Genomic DNA, 20,623 nt, shown 5'->3' with positions numbered 1-20,623 from the left:
GGGGAGAAAATAGAACTTTTCTAACTTGAACTGTCACTTATTTTTCAAAAATCTTTTATTTTTCACGGGTCGTTTTGCGTACATACGGATTGTGCACTTATTTATGTTTTCAAAGATGTTGTGGTGAACCGATGTTTTCGTTTCGTGGAGAAAAACGGTAAATCACACCGCCCACTAATGAAAAACATTGTGCTCACCTCTGAGAGAAGAATGAAATTCCAATTCGAGCGAAATTGCGGTCATCGCTTCGTTTTGGTGACAAACATCGCTCTTTTTGGAATTTCCTATCTTCTCCTCTGGGTAAACAAAAAACTACTCCAGACATTCTCAAGGCATACACCGCAGAATCATTCTTCGATCTGAGCCCGTAGAAACGGCATAAGGCCATGAGCTTGCTTCACGAACTTCACGAATCTACACGAAATTTTTATTCATAAAACTGAATTGGGAATGATTCGTTTAATTTCCCAACAATCGATATAATATAGATAAGCAAACACAAGAACGTTTGTGCGCGGAATAAAGCCATACAAATATTTATGCAATTCCTGGACGGAATCGAACTGTTTCTTGCCTGTTAAGTCTCTCAGGATTGCAACAGTGGCCAGGCAATCAGTTCAGGAAACAGTTCTAAAACGTTCTATGCAACACGAATCGTATGCTGGTATATTATCGCACACGATGTCTTGTCAACCTCCGCTTCGCCTCGGATTGACAATCGACATCTTGTGCGATTCATACGATTCTTGTTGCATAAATTGAAAATTTTAATGTACCTTTCCTTTTTAAATGTACTTTTCAATGTCCCATCGCTTTACTTAATGTTGCCATTAAAATTTTGTGTCATTATGTGTGTGTGTGATATTTCCGAATTGTCATACATGAGCATTTGACTTGTTTACAGGTCTGTTGTGTATGAGTTTACACATCGTTCTGATGTGCTTTTCCTCTCGCAGTATGTGCTGCTCTGTAGTGGCTATAGCTACAGTACTCCAGCACGTGGAGTGAAAGTTTTTTAGTGATGAGGCGTTCTGAAGAATTTTATTTCTTCATTTAGCTAATGATTCACTAAAAAATAGCGTGTATAAAGTTATGACTACCTCTCGTAGTTTGGTCATTTCTTTGCCACTGTCGCCATGGCCTGATGAGAAATGGTATTTTTGAAATGCATATTAATTCAACATGTCGAAAGACATATTTAAATTTCTCACAGATCGAAACAGTGGCCAAACGTACCTCGATTCCGAATTGTCGTTCTCTGTGTGTGCCAATCTACCTTATATTATCGATGGTCCCAACGTAATTATTTTCAGTCGCGTCGGCGTTCAATATGTTGAATTAGAATAATGTTGAAAAAACAGTAATTCAACACTTAAACAACAGAAGTAACAGATTTGACCGTTATACCGTGATATGATCACAGTATTGTAAGAGGTTAATGATTCAATCAAAAGTACGATAGATGGGTAGCATCGAAAGATACGCAAGAATCAATTAATTTTCTACCGCAAACGACGTACCGGACACACATCGTTCTAACATCGTATCGTGCGAAAACACTTTATTTCAATGAATTTCCAGAACTTTTAATCGCGTAAATATCCGCAAAGGGTTTTCGTTTTCGTATACCGTACAGCAAACGTAATTTTTTTTGTTTTGTTTTATTGCACACGAAAAGAGTTACAACCTACCCAACAACAAAATATAATTCTATGGGACGAGAGAATAGATGGTAATTTCGTTTAATGTGCATTCCCTATACAGCAAAACCAAAAGGTTGTAAAATTTAACGAGTTTTTTCATTAAGTAACCTTGCACATCGCATCTCGCAAGTATACCGTCGATTAAATTATAAATTAGATTTTTTTTTCGGATTTATCATTGCATTGCTATGATGGCGTTCATTTCATGTTGAATGGAATATATTTACAATTTACGTAATATAATTTCAAAATGTAATTGGAAATATGAGGCGCTAGTATATTTCGTTGGTGAAGCTAGCACAATAGATTAATGTACCGATTAGATTATGTAATTATGAACGGATATGTGCGAGGCGACGACGAGTAATGACCAATTTGAGGGGCTGTCCACAAATGACGTCAATAGAAAACTAGTAATTTTTGACTACCTGCGCTTCAAAACTATCCTCTTCTATAGACGTTCAGCAAAATGGCGGCTCAAGGCATTTATTTAGATTTTGTTACTTGAAATAAAAGTCTTATACAGGCCATAAACCGTAATTTTCATGTTTCAATCACTACTTTCGACACCCTCAGCATGTAAAATACTATTAAACGCAGGCAGATAGTTTGTGCACGTCTCTCAAGAAAAAGCCCCTTTTCTCGTCCAATTTAGTCCAGTTTCAATGAAGCTTCCTCACCACTTGCTTGCACGTCATTTATGGACAACCCCTAAGTATATTGCCGATTCAGGACGTAACAATCCTCGCTTAACGCACTACTTACTTGGCTAAAAGCTACCGTTCCTGAATGGAAATTTTTGCTGACTAATTCAAGTGGTGATAATGACATAAATGGCGAATTTGTCGGAGGTGTATTATAACCTGCTGCAAATATGGATTCCGTCACTGAAATAAAAAATGTAAAAGAAAATGATAAAATCAACAACAAAAATATAATTCAAAAATTACAATGAAATTATGAAATTATGAGAAAGTAAGGTTTGAATACGAAAGAAAGACCTTTGTAATAGTAGATTACATTGGATGCTGCGATTCATTCACATGATGTGATAAAAGCAATCTCACAGTGAGTTTGGTTGGGTCATAGAATTGTTTCCGAATTATGAATTAAGTAGCGGCATCCAATGTTTTCTGGCTTAGTGCCTGTCACATGCAAAAGTTGAATTTCGCATAAAAATTCTAGAAAAATTAACCGATAATAATCCACATGTAATGGGTCATTTGCACAGGTAGTATATTGCGATGTAATGTTCAACTTTCGCATGGTGAAGGCAAGAAAATTGGATTTTAAACGAAATGAAAAAAAAAAATGTTTGTAAAAATAAGTGGAACCGGTCGTAATGCGAGTAGAGGATATACGGTATAGTACTATTAGAACACCACTGCGAGACCTCAAGTGGCATACGCATTACAAAAATTAAAACGGTAAATGCGCTCAAAGAGCGATATCCAACGGCAAATCATAGAAAAAAAATTTTGCCGGCCACACAACGGCGAAACTTCTAGCCAACAAAACCAGCGTATCACGTACCTAACTAAACTTTTTACTATTATCTACACCCGACACTCTGCGTGACACTCTTGTAGTCACATCTTCTGCACAAAACCAATCTCTAAATTCGGCTAAGGCTTGTTTTGACCATTTCACACCCTGTAAGGCTGAAAACAAACGAGGCATTTAAAACATGTTTTGGTCCTTGTTTTCATGACGAAATTGTCGCAACTGTCAAATAAAGTTAGAAATTTCTCTATCGAAAATTACGATTGCTGCATTTGTCGATGAAAACTAGAACCAAAACGCGTTTTCAATGTCTCGTTTGTTTTCAGCATAAGCAACACCAAGAATTCAATCAAAATTCAATTTTGAATGCGTAATTTTCACTACTTCTTATTTTTGGTAGACACACTAAAGCTAACCTATGGTTCACCCATCGATGTAATATAGTGTAGATAAGAAATCTCAAAGCAACCTTAAACCAAGTATACAACCAGTCGGTGAAATGAAATTTTGACACAAAATGTATGGACCATCTGTCAAAAATGTTCAGCTCTCGTGTGGAAAAATTTATGAGAATTACATTTCACCGGGTGGTTGTATGTGTGCTATACAGTGTTAAAAGAGCGTAAAAACAGGGGAAAACATAGCTAACGCCGACCCGTACGAAACACCTTTTCGTATCAAAAGCCTTTACTGTGAAACTCTTCATTTCTTTTACTTCATTCTCTACTGAAAAGCTATTCGCCCTTTAAAATCACTTACATTATCTTTCTTTGCCTTGTTAGCATATACAAATAAATTGCCGAAGGCAATATAGACAGCCCCGTACGAAGACAAATTTCATAAATTCCTATTTAAACAGCTATATACCGCTATATTTACCTATATTTTCCTATAAATAAACATTTCACAGATGAATATGCTATTATATAGCTCTATATGCCTGTATATAACTCAATATAGGTGAAAATAGATATATATATATATATAGATGTCCATATATGGAATGCCTGAAACACCCCACAAACATAACAAATTATTTCCATGTTAACAGAAACACTCTAAGTACCATTTTTCCCAAGATATATCACTTTTATTAAAATCCAATATGGCCACCGGCAGCCATTTTGTTAGGAGACCGGAAATTTTACCGACGCTTTACATTCGTTAATACCCTTCAAACAAAAAAAATTCATGAAATTCGGTCAAAATTTACTCGAGATATTGACAAAATACTCCACGTTCACTGTACGGCCGAGTAGCCAGATAAGAGCTCACTCCAAGAGACCTAGCTCACGCTCCGGAGAACATAATTTCATAAATTTTTTTTCCCTGATTGGTACGGTCAATACCTATCTAATAAAGCTAAAACGAACGAAATATGTTGAAATGTGGCCGACCTACAAGCAAAAACTGCTTGCCGCCCTGTGCCTGTTTCACACCAAGGGGTCTAACTGACGAGTCGGACATCGATTTCCATAAACTTTTTTTTTGTCGATCGGTATTGTAAATACCTTTTATTTGACGTATCACTTACAAGTGTAACGTTTAAATGTCCGGAGATATCTTCGAAAAACCCTAAAATACTTATTGGGCCCCAGCTCAGGAGTGGTCGACCCAAAATCATCCATCTTCGAACTTAGCCTTTCTTTTGACGTTACCAAACGGGGAAAAAAAAGAATTTTCAAAATCGGATGCGTTTTACTCAAGTTAGAGAACGGACAGACAGACAGACGGACGGACATTTTTTTTCGCTGATTTGGCATCTCTGGACAACCACAATAGGTTTCCCCTTACTCAGGGAGTCTGATTCGACGTGTTACAAACGTATGCGTAAACCTATAAGACTCCAGTACTTCGTACGGGTCTAACAACCGTCGGTATTTTAACTGATCTCGATGGGTTATTATAAGTGTCAAAATTTGTATGTAGAAATGGGAAAAAACCAGTTAATTCAACTGATCTCAATGGGTGATATGTCAAAATTTCTACTCTCTTTTAACACAGTGTAAATAAGAGGACACGAATAACGAAATTTCGGAAATATTCAGTGTTAAAAGAGAGTACAAATTTTGACATATCACCCATCGAGATCAGTTGAAGTAACTGGTTTTTTCCCCTGTTTTTACGCTCTTTTAACACTGGATATTATATCGATGGTTGCACCAACTTCTAGAAGATTTTTTACGTTCCTATGACTTGAACCAAAAATAACAACAAGTCTGAGTCTTCAATTGGTCTATTTCGGAAGCATTTCCTTCTCAAAACTACCTCTAGTCTATTCTGCAAACCAATTACTTATCCAGCGCGTAAAATACAATTCTGAATATTTCATGAAATTTTGAGATGAAATTCCACAGCTGACAAACGTGCATGGTTTACAGAACCACCCGTGATCCCGTATTCGATGCGGCCATACAATGGAAAGCTTACAAAGCATTTATAAATTTTAATTTGACATCGAAACGAAGCAACTCATAAACTATTTACATAATTATGAACAAACTGGCGGTACATTCCCACACAGATAAAATCGATAATTTCAACCCCCTTTTTACGAATGGCCTAATTTTTGAATTTCAACTGCATGCCGTGGATCGTTGGCTATTATTGTACATCGGGATACGAATAATGCAAAAATGTTGCGCCGATACATTGTGATGGTTGTTTACGTAATGCACAAATGCAATAAAAGAGCGAATTCAATTCACATCCTACTATTCGCTACAATTTTTAACTTATAAGTGGTTATGGTACGGGTTATATATATGTATAGAAGTGATTCGTTGGAGCCATTTTATTAATCTATGCGATATTGGGAATCAATTTTGTACAGTTGAAAATAGCACACATGGAGAAATACCTTGAATGTTGCTCAAACTCGTTGTGTAACTTTTCGTACTGAAAGCCACTTTTCCCATTTTAGTCCCAAGCCAAAAATTTACTATTTTTGCTCTAACTGATTACGGACGGGATAGCTCAGTGGTTATGTACTAGCCTTCCACCTACTAGTTCGTGTCAGACGTATAATTTGGGTAGTTGGTGGATGCAGCGATGTACTTACCCACTGACAAAAAAGAGTTAAAAATCTCCCCTGTTTTAGGTAAGCTTGCCACAGCTGTAGCGTCTTCCACAAAATCAATACAGTTGTGACAGTCATTGCAGATTACCTGGAGTAATCAGGAGTAAACAGCTGAGATTTTCAACGTATAATGCAGATGCAGCCCGAGTACGATTAAGACGAATCGACAAACCGTTAAGAGTCAATTCGCCAATTCGTCAGCCAAATTTTCAATTTCTGAAATAAGCTCGCGCCGATATTATTGAGTTATAGCTAATTCGATTCGTCGTTCTAGCGAGGGGGTGTCTGCCATTTTTTCTCAAAAAAATCCAGTTTGGGTGTAATGTGTCTACATGTGATGTGATGTCAGAGGGTGGTCAGAACACTCTTCTTAGCAATAACTTGAGGAAGGAGTAACACAAAAAGTTGAAACTTTGTAGGATTGTTGGCCTATCCACGGCCGACCGTTTGAGCCCACTCTGACATCACATATCAAAAATCTGCCACAGAAGTTTTGTGTTGCAGGATTTGCGGACCATTTGAAAAAAAGTTGACCTTTACGGCTGGAATAAAAGTGTAAATTTGAACCAAATTTTTGTCCAAAATGGTTTTTTTTTTTATTAGTAACGTGTCTGGGGGATAATTCTAGCCCATAGCCGATCGATTCCGAGTAACTCTTTTCAAAAAATAACTATCTTGATAGAGGCTGAAACCAGCTACCATAATATGTAATTCACCCATCAGAACAATGATGTTGCAGAGGTATAGTACTATTTGAAAGTTGACCATACTTTGACTGATGACTGGCCATGGGTGGTGCGTGCGGAAGTCAGAGTGGGCTCAAATGGTCGGCCGTGGATAGGCCAACAATCCTACAAAGTTTCAACTTTTTGTGTTACTCCTTCCTCAAGTTATTGCTAAAAAAGTGTTTTGACCACCCTCTGACATCACAAACTGGATTTTTGTGAGAAAAAATGGCAGACACCCCCTCGCTAGAATTGAACGACGAATCGAATTAGCTATAACTCAATAATATCGGCGCGAGCTTGTTTTCCAAGTGGCTGAGAAATTGACGAATTGACTCTTAAATTTTAGCCGAAATTTGTGCGAAAGAGTAATTTATTTTCGATGATAACTTCGTATCCGTGTCCTTTCTGTAAAAAGTGGGACCGTAGTTTTGAGTGAAAATAATGAATTGGCACAAATTTTGAGTTTTCTCATAGTAGGCTACAACACCACATACATTTATCATTGTTACTGAAAGCCAACACATCTTGACACAAAACTATGGTCCCGCTTTTTCCAGAAAGGTCGCGGGTACGAAGGTCGAACACAAGGCTACAATTTGATGTTGTGTCGATTCGTCTTAATTATGTGCATATGTCTGCCTAGCCTACAGTTAGGCGAGATATCAATTAGGAAGTGGTCAGTGAATTGTTTGTCAAATCAAACTCAAATGAAATATTTCGTGAAAAAATGGCAATTCACTGCTCCCATATCCATTAGTTAATACTATTTAGGAGGTCACTAAAGATTCACGGAACTTGTTGAGTATTTAGAATTGGGTGATGTAAAATCAATGTGCGATGTGTCGTTAACAACCTCAAAATAACTTTATGCAACTCAGCATCATAATGTGCAAATTTTGCCTACTTTAGATGACTCTGTTACATAAGTCGTTGTATGAACCTCGGTGCAACGTACCTTATTATTACCTTCTAGAGGTGTAATTATGACTCTAGGTACCACAGGTACTTTGCACTCGATGTCATAAATAACTATTTCCTACTCCTAACGAACGAACAGACGGAGAGAGAAAGTAAAACAGAAACCACATGTGGCGACAATTAAATGTGGAAACATTTAAAAAAAATTTAATCAAGCCTCAATGATTGATTGAATGTTAAATATTGACTGTCTTATCAAGCCAACCAATGACTTAATACACTAGTAATACTGTTGAATACAAACGTTTTTTCTAATAAGACCTGCATGACACGGTGTGGTATGCATGCATAGATGAGAATCATAAATAAAAACACTTTTAACAGTGCGACTGGATAGTTTATAATTTCAAAATTAATATGAAAACATGTCGTATGTTTCTGGAAAGGTTAAATTACTGGGAACATAAACGAATACAAAATTAGCTCATACCTTCTCCATTCGCTTGAAAATCCAATCCACGTCCAGAGTGCAATGGCCATAGATTTCGATGAGGATGCGACCCAGATGGTCCTAAAAAACGACCACCAGTTGTTCCCAACATACCTTGCGACGGAAAATCTACAAATTAGAAATTGGAAACTGAAATGTATTTTGCGTGTAAATGTGCAACAATTTATCTTAATCAAGAGTTTCTCATGTAAAAGCTACTAGTTGACGAGATTATTCCCTAACGCGTTTTACTAAGACTGTAAGACGTAAGACATTTAATAATATAGCCTCTCCCTCTCGTACTCGAACATTTCGAATATGTTGGAGATGACACGACTCGAATAAGTTTTGTGGGATTTACGTTCAATGTAAAACGCAAGTTGTAATTGGAATTCCGGCCTCTGGGCTGACCAGTTTCGCTGATTTACCATGAACGAATTCAGTCAGAAGTATTTTTGTTTACTACCGCCGCATGGGAAAATTCGCCATTACGGAACAATTTGCCCACTGCGAAAGCTATCCTTTATATGTGGAGTATTTTCGGTTATTTTTTCCTAATTTCTTTCTGTGCAAATTAACTTTACATGCTTTCTGCACCGAAAACCGTTCATTTCATCAATTTCAGCATTTTTTTCGGTGCCCTCAGCATGTAAAATAGTATACGTAACTCGGACGAAAAAATTGAAAACTCACGTTTTTGCGTGGTTATTGACCTCGACTATGCCTCGGATCTACAAACTTCACGCGTCAATTTAGTGTTCATTAAGAGCAATCTACACATCGCTAAATCGTTTCCTAAATTAAATTGAAATGTTAATGAAGATGTACCTAGGACCGAGAAAACTCGATATTTCACGAAAATTTACACATATTTTGAGATTACAATAGTATATATGTACGTCTCCATTAACATTTCAATTTTTTACTGAAAGCCATCACGTTTTAACGCCAAACGATGTTCGTAATTTTTCAGAAAGAGTCTAAAATTATCATCAAAACAATAACAATTTTGCGTTCAAATGTAGGCACCCATGTGTAGATTCCTATTAAGAGCAATGAACCCTTTGCAAATTTGTAGTCTACATTTAGGCGTAAAACATCCGTTTTTTCATGATTTCTCTAAACCAAAATTATTTTTTTTAAGTAAAACGCAAAAATGTGTTATTTTTAAGGAAAAATTGGTTTGTGAGTCATAACACACTTCAAGTTACTTGACAGGGCCTATTATTTGGAAATCTATTTTGGGAATATTCGGGAAAATTTGAGAATATTTGGGAATTTTTGGAAATATTTGGGAATTTTCGGGAATATTTAGGAATTAATTCCAAAAAATTGATACAATCGCTAAACCGAACTGGTGTGCATAAGTTATTTTGCACCAGCTGGTCCCATTTGGAATTGTATGCGACCAGCTGGTGCAAAATAACGTATGCACACCAGTTCGGTTTAGCGATTGTACTTTTGTATTTTGTATTTTTGTATTGTTATCAACCAGGCTTTATGAATCGTGTCTAAACGCCACTGACATTTAATGTCATCCATCAGAAGTTTATTTTAGAGGTAGTATATAAGAAAGTCCCGGAAAAAATAGCGCTGATTTCGGTCAGTCGAAATTCAAAAGTAAGCTAAGAGTAGCAGTTCACGAGTGACTTAGGAATATCCAGCGACATTACAGCAGGTATTTTCTATCGTCTACACTTCTCCAATCTTCTACTTCCCAAATATTCCCAAAAATTCCCAAATATTTCCAAATATTCCCAAAAATTCCCAAATATTTCCAAATATTCCCAAATATTTCCAAATATTCTCAAATATTTCCAAATATTCCCAAATATTTCCAAAATCGATAACCAAATTATAAGCCATGAACGACATCTTTTCGCGAAGCAGCAAAGCGTATTTATATCGGAAGACTTGAAGAAGAGAATACGATAGAAAATAATTGCCGTTCTACGGACTTATCTCTACTGGATCATCTCTTTTCTAGAATCACGGCCGACTAGAACCAGATTAATTTATCAGAAATCAATTTAGGGACTTAGATGACAAGGTTTTTGAAGTCAAATCAAAAATTTGGAACCTCGGACGTAATGTGCTTGACGTGATTAGGCAATGTCAATGCATATTCCTTACGAACAAAGTGTTATTTTCATTCCACTTAACACTTAAATCTTTTGGGGCTCCTCCATCGGCTTAAAACAGGTCATTTTGTGTATAAAAAAGTTTATAAGGATAATATCCACTGATCGTTCCAATATTTAAAGGGTAGTTCCTGAGTGAAAAGACGTCTGCGTCTCTATAGACGACTTCTTCAATTCAGTTCAATATTTGGGAATTTTTGGGAATTTTTGTGAATTTTGGGACTTAATTCCCAAATAATAGGCCCTGACTTCAAGAAACCTGTGACGATTTCATTTTGCATAATCTGTACAAAGGTTTCTCCAATTTGGATAAGTAAGCACCCACAAACCAATTTCTCCTTTAAAAGTAACACATTTGTGCGTGTTTTAATAGTTATTGTTTTTCAAAAAAAAAATGGTTCAGAGAAATCATCAAAAACTAATACTTCCCGCCTAAATATAGGCTACAAATTTGCAAATAGTTCATTGGTCTTAAAAAAGTATCGACTCGAAATCGATGCAAAATCTTTTATTTCGTTCGTTTCAACCTACATTTTTCAGTTTATAAGAGGACACTCAAATTATATAAATGATTCGAATCAATCACCCTGTTTTAACAGGTACATTCAAGGAAGTAGCATTTTTAGCAACTTAAGTATTAGCACAGAATTATAAGGCCAACCTTAGGGTTCTTTTTATCTATTTGACTATTAGTTTCTTTTCTTTCTTTCTTCTTTCGAAATTCCAATTTTATTTGCATTGACTTCTTTCACTTCAATTTTCGTATCAAGAATACGTCGAGTACAATGTGTATTTTTTCTACATTGTAATATATTACAAAAAGAAACCAAAAACGAAAATAACAAATAAAAAGAAACGAAAGAACGCGGTTGTATGGAGTAAAAACAAAACAAAAAAGTATCATCATGACAAGTTATACGAAACCTTTGAAAACCGGTTAGACTTCTTCCTTAACTAAAAAATTGACGATAAAGAATAAATAACCGAACCGCTGGAGACTTAAAATTTACTTGTGTTATTTTTCTTCATGCGATTTTTCCTGGGCAATGTTCAAACATTTGCAGAATCATTATGAAAAAAAAAATATTTTAGCAAAGGAACAATTTTAAGAATTCCATATTTGCTCATTGATTACAGGTTACGGAAGGCGCATTGTCATGTCATAATGGAATCTATTACTTCGTTTGCGTAGAGTATCGCTTGGAGTGAGACACGGAAACCGAATCTTTTGCTATGAGAATACTAACCGGTGCTCGCCGTTTTTTGTTTTTGTTGTTGTTGTGACTATACGCTTTAACAAATTGTACATGATACTCGGATGTAGAACACGACTTTAAATATCGAAATTTTCCAATAGATAATCTACAGTTCACCGCAACCAAATTGGTTACACAATTTGCTTCAGCTGGTCCTCTGACTCAACTTCTGAGAAGTTCTCTGTCTTATATGTGTTTAAATTCTAGGTGGGCGACTTTATCTGACGCTTTGATTTACTGTTTAGTATTGTTATTAAACTAAATCCCAACAAAAACCTCTAAAGAGGAAAGTGTGGCGCTAGCCCTGTGTAACTTCTATAATAAATGTTATCGCTCGAGGTGCCACTTGCAGCTTTTATACTTTAAAAAATTACCTTCAACTTACAAAACATCTTTTAAAAAATGGCGACAAACAGTTGGCAGATGTTCCCTGGGGCTCCTGCAAAATTTCATGAACATCGTATAATTTCCGAGCTAGGCCCATCGATAGATAGAAACATGCAGAGTAAGTTGAAGGATTTGGATTGCTTGGAAAAAGTCAAGTCCAAGTCAAGGATTTTGTACGAAAAGTGATCACTTTTGGTCGAGGGATAGCTTGTTTTGTTTGTATTTGAAGCGAGAATATGATGGCCCACGTTTTGTGGCGATATAGACCAAAGGATAGAAACCCAATAGTTCGGCTATACGTAGTATCGAGCCCAAAAGCATTTCTTCGTATGCTTTTTTCTTAGAGAAGGGGATAGCTTCACGGACTCCGCTACCACTCCGTGCATGATTGACAGTCGCCTGAAACACTGCTACAGTGTAACAGTAAACGTAAAGCCCAAAAAAATATTGCACTGTAAGAGAGCATTTGAGTTGTTAAATGCAGAAACGGAACGTATCGCATTAGCAAATTATAAGAAAAGTGAATTTTAAATATTTTCACTTCTTTCTTACGACGGCTAATTGAAAATAAATGTGCCGAAAAAGTAAAAACCCAAATTTCATTTGTATGAGATTGTGACATGTTCCCTTTCTGCGTTTAACTATTTACGTATATGTTGTGGACGGTAGATTAAAGGCAATTTCGTGAGTTGTAGCCCCAAGACATGAACAATTTAAGACCCAACTTAAAGACGACAACAGGTCAGCCTTCAGATGGAGCACAGGGCATGTGAATTGAATCGAATAATACAAAGAGAGCGCGTTTGTACCGATAAAGGTTTTAAGTTCGGCTTGGTTTTTTTTAGTACATTCCCGCCCATACATTTTCGTTTTTGCGGTTCTTCCATTTCAAATTCAAATATTTTGTACGTTACATAATGTACTCCACCGCTATTATCCGAATTTAGTGTGTTCAATTGTATCGATACCATTTTAAGTTGATTAAGCCGAAAACACAGAGCAATTTTGCGTTGTTGAGGATTGACAATTAAGTTGCGTTTTGCAGTTGTAAACCGATTTTCACCACAAGCTAAACAATGGAATCTGCAGCATAGCTGTCAATCTCAGCAATTCAAAACTGACAGTGTTTTTCCAGCCCATAGTAGGCATGGGCGATAATGATAATGATTATCGATAATTATCGATTATCGATAATCGATAATTATCGACTCTTTTTATCGAAAATTTTCAAAAACATATCGATAATTATTGATATTTTGATAATTATCAAGATATCGATAATTCGATATATCGATATTTCGGTCCGAAATTCCGATATTTATCGATATGTTCCGATATATCGTTATATTATCATGAGTTTTCAGATAAATATCAAAATATCGATATTTTGATAATTATCGACAACTATCAAATTATCGATAACGATATGATTAATCGATTATCGATAATTTCTTTCGATTGATATTATCGATAATTTTGAACGTCTCCCATCTCTAGCCTATAGTAAGATCGCCTCGCTTGACCTTTGATTAGAGATCAATTGTTATTGAAACGATAAAATATTCAAAAATGTGAACACATCCTCACAATAACGCGTCATTCCGTTATTATCGTTAACGAGCCTTTAAGATTTGTCGAACGGAAACCATCGTTGCAGGAGAGATGATTAAATTTGTTTTTACATTCTGTCGCTTCTATGTTTCTCCTGTACCGCAACCCCATGGAAAGAAATTGGTTATCCATATAAGAGTACATTAAATGCGAAGCTGATGAGATCCAATAAAAATGATAATGTAAACCAGTAAACAAGTAAAAGTGATTAATCATTGCCAGTATTTTGAGCCACATATTATCCGATTCATTTACAAATGCGAAGTTAAATTTTTTCTATTTTTTTTTCCTTTCAATTTTATTTTTAGATGTGAACTGTAAAATGGCTGTTTATGTAGATTTTGTGTGTATAACCCGTGCAGCACCTAGTGTGTACACATTTTATACACCAACATAATGTACATATGCATAAAATCGAACGAAACTTACGCTCACATCATTAGTCATGGACTTATGGATCGTGTGTGGCATTCGAATTTGTGGGATCTTTTGAATTGGATGGGCCTTATGTGCATAAATAACCATGTCCGAGATAAATGTAATCAAAATGTTAGTTTATTAAGTCGAGCAAAAATATTGTTTGATGTTTCGGTGGTTTATTTTATCGTCCGATTAAATTACGTTCACCGCATTACATTGCATAATGTATAATTACTTACAATAATGCATACAACAACGTGGCTATCGGGTACGGCATATTTTATGCAAATTTATCAGACAGCGAATAGAACGCGTATAGTGCGAATAGTTTTGTATATCTGCTGTGTTCGGTATTTCATATTAGTTAACTTTTCCACGATAGAATCGAAGAAGTGACTGAGCTTATGCTTCCTTAACAAAATGTGGCGCAAGCAGCTTGTGTTCACTTTTACAAAATGTGACGCGCCAGGCGTACCCTCCCTTTACAAAGTGCAATGCAATGTAGCTTATGCTCCCTTTCAAATTATATGTATGCGAGAACGGAAGGAACTATTTACCCCTTTTCTTAACGTCAGATTTTTCGCCCATAAATGCCGATAATTAAATTTTTTTATTAAGGTGGCAAAAGCGTCAAGTAGCCCTTGGAATTTACATGTAAAATGCAGCGTAGTCGGTCAAGATGTAGAATAGTGTTTGTAGAATACAAAGAAATACGGTGTGAATTTGACACAGAGAGCTGAGATTTTGTTTGCTAGATGGAGTATTGGCAAATGCAAAAATAATTACATATTGACTAGACGGATTCTGATCAAACAAAATGTCAGTGTGTAGCGTGTGTAGAGCGTGTTCTCAGGACTCAGCTCACGATTATGGTCAACGGGGTTGCAAAAAATGTTTCCAAATTCGATTTCCCGGTAATCATCATGATCGAAAATGTGAAGACGACATCCCGCTATAGATCATCTTCAAGATACGGTACTTTCAGACGTAACCTCACTTAAGTTTCGTTAAACGTTTCGTTCATTCATTCATTTGTATAGGAATAACGAGGATGGCATTTCTTGACGTGGATGGCATTTCAAACGGCTTTGAAGATGATCTTTATACATAGCTCTAAACAACAAAACAATATTCAACGATAAACTGACAATACTACTCTCCCTAGCGTTTTAAGTTACCAAGTTAAGTTCGGTAAATAATTAAACTTTCATTTTACCATTTAAATGTCTCTAGAAATAATAATTGTACGTTTTCGTGGCTATAGTACATGTGGTTGAGTGTATAAATTCATAAATTATGTAAATCTCAAACGTAGATATCGAAATATATACCACGAATGGAATGAAAGACGGAGAACGATTTAAATATTCATTTTAGTTAGATGTATCTGAGTTTTTGTACAGATGAGAAGTGTACGGATTCTAAGAACTGTAATATGACAAAGAAAATTAATCAAAGGCCATTGTGTACTGTATTTTTGTAACAATTTTAGCATGAAAGGAAAACTAGGCACCACCCTTTAAGTGGGTCAGGTCACTTGACTGACTGATTTTCTCGATAGATTTTTGCAGTTTTTATACCTTTAATTGACCTTACTGTATCGTTGCAATTTTCAGAATAAACAAAGCAAACTTACAGCCATGCACTGCACATTTAAATGTACCATCAAATTATACATTTCTTATTTTGCTTACTTCTCTCATTTCTCCATATACTCACGTATCGCTTCGCTCTGGCAGTAAACTTCTTACTCGTTGAATTTTTTTTTTGTTTTAGAGAAACTCAGAAAACGCGCAAAAATTTCTTTTCGGAAAACTGCTAGATTTTCCATTAACGAACGAGTAAAAAAAGGTTTTGTCGCATTTAAAATAAACTTTTTGGAAACCCGTATGACGTTAAAAAGCTTAAAAATGGCTTCCGATATAAAGTTTTTGGCCGCCTTTTTCATTACAATTACCATTCGGATAGGTTTTAAAACAAATGGAAAACGTGTCAGTTGGGATCAAAAATTGGTCTTTTTCATCTTTCAAAGTGACGTTTTAAACGTCAAATGAAGAAGATATTCAAAGTGGTTAGGAAAAAAAATTCCTTAAACATGTTTCTCTAATAGGCTTGTTCCAAATAACTGTAAACACGAACTTTGACAAGCCGAACAACGACGATTCCATGATGAACATAACCTAAACGTCAAACAAATCCATTGTAAATTTTTCGATTAAATTTTTGTCAAACTGAAAGGTGAGGTTATATCGTCTTCTGTGGATAAAATTTGACATTTCGAAATGGCCTTGGAGCAAACCTATAGCATAATTGAGGAAAAATATACAAATTTTTGGCTACTTCGAATATTTGTTTCGTTTGACGTTTTAAAGTCACTGTCAACAATGGAAAAAATTAATGCTTTTAATCTATGCATTCATACCGTAAAGGAACAATTATATTAATATGATTATGACTTCGCGCTGCCTATCTATCTATATATTTATATTCTCGTTGCATAAATCGCAATTCCATTAATCTAACATTTTGATTTGAATGCATGAATTTAAACCGATTACGACAACCAGAGAAACAGTCACGTCTCATAAAGTTATGTATTGCCTTTGCGTAGAAAAAGATAAATAGATTCAACGACGAGAATCGTGAAAGGAAGGATGGTAATTATTGAGCATTTTTTAGTTGAGCGTTAACAATTTCATGAAATAATGGTATAGTTCCTTAAAATATTGGATAATTCCAGTGCTCATACCAGAATCCATTGCGTTAATTTCTCGTGAAACAAAGTAAGAAGTCAATAAAACAAAAACGCAATTAAAACGCCAAAAGAATGTTTTTATACTGAAGGACCTTCATCGATGGTACAGATAAAGGGCGTGTTGTATAAGGTATATTGTCATGCAAATCAGCATAGATCATTATATTTAAATTAATCACAAAGTTGAAGATGTGAAAGCTATCGATAAAACCGAGATGGACATCAAAATAAGTGTGAATTCGTATTTAATTTATTTTCATAAAAAGGAAATTCTCCAGTTTGTATATAATTCTAAGCAGCTACATTTACACCAAGAGAGTCATTTTCGTCGAGACGAAGTCTCTTTTACACGCCGTTTGCGTTTAACGACACAAAACAGAAACAGCAAAGAGAGTGAGAGAATTTACTCCGTCTACTTATATAGTGTTAAAAGAGAATGTCAAAAAGAGTCTTCACCCATCGATCTCAGTGAAATTAACTGGTTTGTTCCTAGTTAACTGAACTTTTACATACAATTTTTGACGTATCACCCATCGCAACCAGTTAAGCAACTGGTCATTTTTCTCTCTTTTACGCTCTTTTAACATTGCAAGCATTTTCACTCCTTGGGCTTTTTGCAACATCGATTATTATGTTCTCCTAAAAAAACGATGCTAATATTCGTGAAAGTTACGAAATTTATGAAATTACAAGTGAAATTAGGTTTTGATAAATTACAGATTTCCCTAAATATCGTTAAAATTTGCAAATTAAAAGCCCTGATCACAATACTCTACGTTACCATGGCATGCGTGTGACTATAAAACCGGTATAAGGACATAGAAACAGTGGGTTTGCATGAGTCGATCAGCCGGTACAACAGCTGAAGCAAACTTAGACACTAATTCGGTTGACATTTAACTGTATGCACTCAAAAAAGGGCGAATTAAATTCGAATTGAATGAAGGTCGGAATTAATCGATCGATGTTCACCACTGTAAAAAATGACTAGACCTGAAAGGTTCATGCCATCACATGTAATTTCTAAAAAACAAACATGATTGATTTATCCAAACCTGTTCCACTGCACCACAATATGTTTTCGTTCCGCTTGGTTTCGAGACTCTAGGATCTTGGGGTGAACACGGCAAGCAATTCGTTAACGTTTTGGGCAACAGAACTACGAGCGCCACGAACGAAAAAAGATCGAATTCGTACTTAAAACAAAGCGTAAGTGTTTTAATGCTAAAAACCTTCAAACGAAGCCATAACGAATTATACATTGCCACATATAATGCCAGAACATTGTCGTCAAGACAAAAAATGCAAGAAATGGAAGAAGAGCTAGAAAAGATAAAATGGGATGTTGTGGGAGTGAGCGAAGTGAGAAAACCTGGAGAGGAATGCCTGAAATTACAATCAGGGCATACATTCTTCTACCGAGGAAGTGACAGTCAGATGCTGATGCACGGTGTCGGATTGTTCATAAACAAGCGGTGGTCGGATCGCATAATTCACACGAAAAGCATATCCGATCGAGTGATATACGTAAGCCTGAAGATAAATAACAGATACAGTGTCAAATTAATTCAGGTTTACGCACCCACGTCCACTCATGATGACGAAGAAGTAGAAAGATTCTATGAAGATGTCGAGAAAGCTCTGGACGAAAACCCTTCACATTACCAATATCTAATCGGTGATTTCAATGCGAAGCTGGGAAAACGAGAAGAAGACTCCGAAGTTTCTGTTGGTAGTTTTAGCAACGACCAAAGAAATGAGCGTGGAAATACTTTACTCAACTTCCTACAGCAACACAATTTGTACGCAATGAATTCATTTTTTGCAGGAAAGCCTCAACGGAAATGGACTTGGGCTAGTGCAGATGGTGTAACGAAAAATGAGATCGATTACATCATAACTGGCTGTAAGTCAACCGTTAAGAACGTTACGGTCCTAAACAATTTTTCAACCGGTAGTGATCACCGAATGGTTCGTGCAAGAGTCACGTTAAATACCAGATTTCAAAGATCACAACTAGTTCAGAAAAGTGAAAGGATTGACGTACAACGGCTTTACACACAAAATGAAGAATTTGCTACGAAAATGACTGCCGAATTAGATAACGTCAACAATCAATGTGAAACATTGGACGAATTGAATACCAAAATCGTCGATACAATAATGGGTTTCATGAAATCCAAATGCAAATCCGTCCAAGGGAAAGAATCAAAACTCAGCAGAGAAACATTAGACCTGATCGCAAGCAGAGCAGAGTTGGTAAAAAACGGAGGACGAGATTCGGTGGAATACCGGAACCTGTCTAAAAGTATCAACAGAGCAAGGAGATCAGATGAAAGAAAATATAATGTCCAATTGGCTCAAAACATAATTGAAGCTAACTGCAATATGAAAGTCCTACGGAGAAAAATGACAAACGCCAAAAAAGAAATCTTCAAATTACGAGACAAAACAGGAACGATCCAAACGGATCGAAATGCGATATTAAACATTGCAACAGAATTTTATGAGAATTTGTTTTCTTCAGCAAGACAGAGCACAACGGAAGAAACCGAAGATAGACCAATAATAAGAAACGTGGGATCGGAGGATATGCCCGACATAACTGTTGATGAAGTCAAAGCTGCAGTAGCCGAGATGAAAAACAAAAAGTCTCCCGGAGAAGATGGTGTTCCAGTGGAAGCCATTAAACTAGGTGGAGACTCATTATTAAAGGCAATCACGGCTTTGTTTAATCGATGTCTCCAATGGGAAGAAGTACCAGAAGCCTGGGAAAATGCGGTAATTACATTGCTGCATAAAAAAGGAGACATAACAAAGCTGGAAAATTACCGACCCATAAGCCTATTGTCAACACTCTACAAGTTGTTTATGAAAATCATTACGAAGAGGAACACTAACAAGTTCGACTTCTACCAACCTGTTGAACAAGCTGCTTTCAGATCTGGTTTCAGCACAAACGACCATTTGCAGGTGATGAGAACGCTTATTGAGAAGTGTCGTGAATACAACATCGGCATAGTCTTGCTATTCATAGACTTCGAAAAAGCTTTCGATTCAGTGGAAACATGGTCGATATTGGACGCATTAGACGAATGTAGAGTAGACTCAAGGTACTCCAACACAATTCGATATGTGTACAAAAATGCTACTTCATGTATAAAACTTCATAAGAGCACGGAGAAATTCAGAATCGGCCGAGGTGTAAGGCAGGGTGACACTATTTCACCGAAATTATTCACGGCGATTCTGCAGAGTGTTTTTAGGAAGTTAAACTGGAGTAAAATGGGAATAAAGATAAATGGAGAGTACCTGAGCAATCTCCGCTTCGCTGATGACATTGTACCGATAGCAGCGAATCTAGGTCAGGCTCAGCTTATGCTACAACAGTTAAGTGAAGAGGCAAGCAAAGTTGGCCTCAAGATGAACTTATCGAAAACAAAAGTCATGACCAACATCAGGGACGATAGAGAAATCAAAATTGGTGACACTGTCATTGAACGAGTCGACAGCTATGTATATCTAGGACATAAACTGAAGTTAGGTCTGGACAACCAAACTGCAGAAATAAGACGTAGGATTGGTCTTGCATGGGCAGCGTTCGGAAAACTCAGACTAATTTTCAAAAGCAA

The 20,623-nt window shown here is 36.2% G+C and overlaps 1 protein-coding gene across 1 annotated transcript in view; it reads right to left on the bottom strand.

Moving 5' to 3' along the window:
* LOC119074299 (protein winged eye) overlaps positions 1 to 20,623 on the bottom strand; it is a 96,244-nt gene that overhangs the window by 23,363 nt on the left and 52,258 nt on the right. The window contains exons 4-5 of the mRNA XM_037180318.1: positions 8,422 to 8,550; positions 2,469 to 2,590 (exon numbers count right to left, since the gene is read on the bottom strand). Of these exons, the coding sequence (XP_037036213.1) occupies positions 2,469 to 2,590; positions 8,422 to 8,533 (234 nt within the window). The 5' untranslated portion in view covers positions 8,534 to 8,550. The remainder of the gene's footprint in view (positions 1 to 2,468; positions 2,591 to 8,421; positions 8,551 to 20,623) is intronic.

This window comes from Bradysia coprophila, unplaced genomic scaffold (genome assembly GCF_014529535.1).
Source record: "Bradysia coprophila strain Holo2 unplaced genomic scaffold, BU_Bcop_v1 contig_151, whole genome shotgun sequence".
NCBI lineage: Eukaryota > Metazoa > Arthropoda > Insecta > Diptera > Sciaridae > Bradysia > Bradysia coprophila.
Note: the sequence above shows the minus strand (reverse complement) of the source record. Positions and strands in the feature narration are given on the sequence as shown.